Source organism: Ascaphus truei, chromosome 7, assembly GCF_040206685.1.
Source record: "Ascaphus truei isolate aAscTru1 chromosome 7, aAscTru1.hap1, whole genome shotgun sequence".
Lineage (NCBI taxonomy): Eukaryota > Metazoa > Chordata > Amphibia > Anura > Ascaphidae > Ascaphus > Ascaphus truei.
This window is the reverse complement of record NC_134489.1, coordinates 15,465,585-15,471,028: the sequence shown is the minus strand read 5'-3', so window position 1 is coordinate 15,471,028 and position 5,444 is coordinate 15,465,585. Positions and strand designations below refer to the sequence as shown.

Below are 5,444 nucleotides of genomic sequence, written 5' to 3'. Positions count from 1 at the left end.
CCAGTCTCCCTTTCAGGCGATAAGTTCCAGACTTCTACCACCGCTTTCATTGACTCAGGAGCTGGAGGAAACTTCATGGACCTTGAATTCGCCAGGCTAAACCGCATACCGCTCATGAGGAAGAAAGTTCCTATCGCACTCGTCGGTATCGATGGACGTCCACTTACCCCGGCACACATCTCCTTAGAGACGGTCCCCTTGCTTATGTCCACACATCTGCACAAGGAGATCATAGTTTTCAATGCCATTCACGCTCCTGGGATACCAATCACCCTTGGTCTTCCTTGGCTACAGCTTAACAATCCTCTCATTGACTGGATTTCCTCCGCTCCAATCTCCTGGAGGCCGATGTCAGGCGAGAATTATCAACTGCTGGCGAATGCCTCTTTTCCTGAGGTTATTCTATCTTCTGTTTACCAGTTAATCCTAGTTAAGGTGATTAACTGTGCCTGCTATCATGGGACAGGGGGTTTGGCCTGGTATTAAAGGGGTTACACCCCATTTGGCCACCCCTGCTCTCACCTGTTTACCACCAATTCTAGGATAGGATTGCCTGGTGGGTGGGGGGGGGGGGGCTGAGTGAGCTAGTGGTAGCCGGGGAGGAGAGGCATCAGTTAATGCAGGTAGCCTTCCCCATTCCACTGGTGGGGAATCAGGGGGTCTCTCAGACTAGAGCCCAGCTGTTGCAGCTTTGCTCTGAGTTGGAGGCATCAGGGGCGGTAGCAGAGTTGTGCCACTTGGCCAGGGGGTAAGGCAGGTGCTTGTGTACAGGTATCACTGGTCTCGTTCCTGGTGATGGGGAAGCTGGGGCAGGGAGAGGTGCATGCACAGGTAGGTCCCTTGGCTAGGTTAGAATTGCATAGGGGGGTCTGAGTGAGGTAGGTCTGTGGGTAGGTAGGCAGCCAGGAGCAGTAGCCGGGGCTAGGATAGAACAGCATATGGTTCTGTTCTTAGATCAGCCAGAGGTATTGGCAGAAGGAGAGGGCAGCATAATGAAGGAGATGTTGAGGTATGTAGGGATATACCTACAGAAAGGAGCTGGATGCAGTCAGCCCAAGGATTTACAGGCAGCCACAGGGCAAGCGCATAGGGGGTCCCTACTAGCTAGAATTGTGACTCCTATTGTGATTGACTTGGCTCAAGGGCGACGGTCTGTGCTGCCTGTCTGGTTTCCTGCCTGGGGAGGGCGCTCCCGAACCCTGAAGCTGCCCCTGGCCAGTGAACCCCCTGGTGTGTATGTGAAGTGCACCCTATTGCACGGAGTAGTGGTTTATGCCACATGGGGAAATGCCACACTGCCGAGGTGAGGCTGGCCCCTACAAGACTCAGACTTTACCATCCACCCTAAAAGGAGCAGAGGGCATAGCCCTGTTAATGGCGTTGTGTGACCAAGGAACCCCTCTGACTGGGAATCCTCAAAAGCTGCCATGGCCCAGGCTGAGGTATCTGGACTAGTGGACACCGTTTGAGGAGGGGAGGTGTCACGATCGGGGTATGAGGGGTTAATGGGATCTGTGTATATGTTGATCTGCATCCCTCTGCTTCAGCAGAATGGCCCCAGGTCTTAGATTTATATCCCCAGCTGAAGGAAAAACCTCTTCCTTGGCTAGGCTCCAGAACTGAGAGGAACCTTTCCTCTGCCAAGAAAGCTGAAGGCCTTGTGACTGGATTATACACACACACAAACATCTGCACCGTATTGCAGCAGACTTCCCCGGGAAGCTTTCACGCCCTGCCACTTGTTATCTCTGATTTCTGTTGAACTTACAGGCCCGGGAATACGAAAGGAATGAAACGTAACGCACGCCATGTTTCAAATCTTTTGTCTCCATTTATTACACATAGGGTAATGACTTTTATACAGGAAAAAAGAAGATATTGGTTAGAGGCGTAACATAGGCATAACATAGGCGTATCCTGGGTGTGTCTTCGGCGTAGCTTTGATTAGAGGTGTGATTTAGGGGCAGGACATATTAGTGGCATGATTTTGGGATGTGTCTCTCCCAATACAAGCAATGTCTGAATACATAGCTTATTCATTGTCTGTTATCAAAAGAGACCCTGAATCTTTAGCAACTAAATGAAACTATGTTGCTTCTTGCAGAGAACCAGCCTATTATATTCTAACTAAAAGAGCAGGAGACTGACAATACAAAAAGTATCTTAGCAATATCCTGAGCAGGAAGAAAGGAAATGTAAGTTGGCAGAAACTGAGTGCGTTAGGAATTATATTTCAGCAAAAGGCTGACAACAGAATCTTAACTAGTTATGATCAGACAAAATGGATGCTTAACATAAGTGTAGATTCTGGCCTGACCTACTTGTCCTAACAATTCCCTTCTTTTTGTTCTCTAAAAGAACAAATACCCTTATTTGGTAACTCCTCTCTATGGCTAGAGCCTTGTAGTAACCAATAGAGACATATATATCATTAAATATTACTATAGATTAGAAAATGGCTTACATCTCAATATGTCACATAATTTAAGGGTCAGCTATTTGTGAGAATTGGTGGGGGCTCATTTCTGCTAAGAGCAACTGCACAAACATTCTTCTTGCACGCATCTTTCATACTGCATTTACTCAGAATGGCAAAACGGACCAAGATGGCTGCTATGGTCAAAATGGCTGACTTGTGATCCTTTCATTGTGGTTGACTCACGGCCCTTGGTGACCTCCCACCTTCCTCATATCCAGTCTTCTCAGTCCCCCCATATCATTAAGAGACAGTCTATTTAAAGAACAGAACAGTTAACCATTTCATAGTCCTGATGGACCAAGATGTCCAAGTTGTGCATAACTTCATTCCTTTTTTTTCCGGCCATTATATCAGCCCAGTTGATTGCTTCTTCGGTCTCTTCTTCTGGGGGACTGGCGACATCATCACCGCAGAAAGGCATAACGTCGGTGGGGTTTGCAGCGCACACACAGACTTGCAGAAAATGTACGGCTGTACTGTAGGTTGAATTGCTATTAGACTTTTAAGACAACAGCTCGCGATCGCCCACCTGAGTTTTTAGACGGTATTGCAGTATTGCAGACAGCGCTAAAAATCCGAGCGCTAACATATCGCAAACTGCTCCGGAAAAAAAGAAAACGGACCGCGCCTGGCTGCAGTTATCAGAGCGGCGTGGCTATTGCCGCCTTAGGATAAAGGCGATCGCAGCTGTATAATTCTCATCTTCATAATGATTCTATTGGGTCCTGTTAGGTGTTTATAAGGTACTTTTCTACTGTGAACACGTGTGTATTTAGAGGGATACTGTTTATCTTATTGTTCCCTTTAACTGAAGCTATTCCTACTGTTATTGAAGCTGATTTTACTATATTCAAAACTCTTATTTTGTGGGAGAGTCTTCACAATATCTAGCTCAAATGGATCTGACCTATTTTTCTGTGAAAACCTATTCATGTTTCTATGTTTATTTTGATCATAATCCATTTTATCCCTCCGATATTATGTCTGTTTCAGATTAACAATTTCTTTCTCCGTTTTGTCCAATCTATCTTATAGTTGTTTATTTAAATCTGTAATATCAGTATTTTGGCTATTTGTTAATTCATTATCTAGCAATTTCTCCTCCTTATATGATCATGTTTGGATTTCACATTATCAGTTATTTCCTTTTTTCTGTCTCATATTGAATCTCATATGTGCTTTAGTGCTTTAATTATGTATTTGTCATACAAAATTGGCAATCTTTTTTCCAAGCATTTATTAATTTTTTTAGTGCTCATGGTTTTTCCACATAATACATATTATATATCATAACATTTTTTTTTTACAAACATTTTTATTAGTCATTGATACATCACATTACAAACATTTTAGGATAATCGTAACATATTACCATAATAGTTATTTTTTACTTTTTGTTGACAGAAGGGTAAAAGAGGGGGGGGGGCACTGAATACCCACCCGGAGGTGTGGTTGACCGCTCGGGTCACTCAGTGGTCCCAGGGACTAGACTCCCAAAAAAGAGAAAGGAAGAAAAAAAGGGGGGGGGGGAGGAGCAGGGAGGGGGGAGGGGTTGGGAGAGGGGATATTTGGGATCTCCTCTACCCCCCGGCGGCACTTCTCCCATTTCCTTCTGGCTGTCCCGGATAGTTGCTGAGATTGGTGGGAGAATGTGGCAGATACGTTCAGTGGGTCAGCCAGGGTTCCCATATAGTATAGAACCGCTCCGTTGAGTGATTGAGGAATGCAGTCAGTTTTCCCATTAACATAACCTCGTTTAATCTCTCTCACAATTTGTATCGTGGGATATAATAACATTTTTATATGTTATCACATCAAAAAAAATTAGTGCATTTTTTCACTTAGAGTATATTACAATTTAATTTTGGTGCCTGAGGCACAGGGAGATTGAGTGATCTAATTTCCATTATCCCCCACATAGAATGTGAATAGCATGTGTGTCAATGTGTTGCAGGGCATTAAAGTCCGCAAAGGGATTATCCCAGGTTATCACTGACATGGGAAATTCCTGTCAAAATTATGATTCGTAAAAAAAAAAAAAAAAGAACATAAAGAAGAAAGTGCATGTTCTGTTTCTCTAGGGCACCAGTGTCTTCTCTCTGCTGTGCTCCGTTCTCCGGGACCCCACACAGTCCTCTACACTTTATAAATTCAACCCCAATCACTTCTTGGACGGCAACGGATGCTTCACGAGAAATGAGGCCTTTATGCCGTTTTCCATGGGTACGATTCATCACTCTTATGACAATATGATAAAACGTTAAGGTCCCGATTCAATATGCATGAAGATACTGGAGAATACATTGCTCGTTTGACCCATAGAACTTTTTAATCCCCTAAACCCTCACTTTCTCTTGTCCCAGGGAAGCGGATCTGCCTCGGGGAGGGTCTGGCCCGGATGGAGCTCTTCCTTTTCCTCACCACCATCCTACAGACCTTCACGCTGACCTCACAGATGCAATTTACAGAATCCGACATCACACCCAGAATGACTGGATTTGCAAATGTCCCTATATCTTACCAGCTCTCCTCCGTACCACGATAATGTCACTGTATTAGTGACTGTGCAAAATAGATAAGATATATATATCCTCTCTTACTCCTCCTATAGATCCCTATAACTGCCACTTACTGTATAACTTTTTAATGCTTCAATAGACAAAACGGCTCAGTGCTACATCCAATATGACAAATTATATAGTTACTGTAAACACTTATCTGTTTTTCTTTTCATAAATGAGTGTAATTTACTGATGTAGCGACCGTTACTCAAACATATCACGCGTTGTATACCTCGGAATACCCATGTCATGGCGCGTCATTACCGTGGGTTGACTCGTGTTTTATCGAGTGCAGAAAATGGCATTTTTAGTGTTCTGGTTTTTAAACACCTGCAGATTGACACAATACTGTACTGTACACATTACAATGCATTCATTTCTTCTACAGAAACGCGGAGAATTGC

At 44.1% G+C, this 5,444-nt stretch overlaps 1 protein-coding gene across 1 annotated transcript; it reads left to right on the top strand.

Moving 5' to 3' along the window:
- The first annotated feature begins 348 nt into the window (after positions 1-348).
- On the top strand, positions 349-5,024 carry LOC142499911 (putative inactive cytochrome P450 2G1). The gene is made up of 3 exons (XM_075609966.1): positions 349-435; positions 4,561-4,702; positions 4,843-5,024. Exons 1-3 carry the CDS (start codon positions 349-351, stop codon positions 5,022-5,024), a joined length of 411 nt encoding a protein of 136 aa, XP_075466081.1.
- The last annotated feature ends 420 nt before the right edge of the window (positions 5,025-5,444 follow it).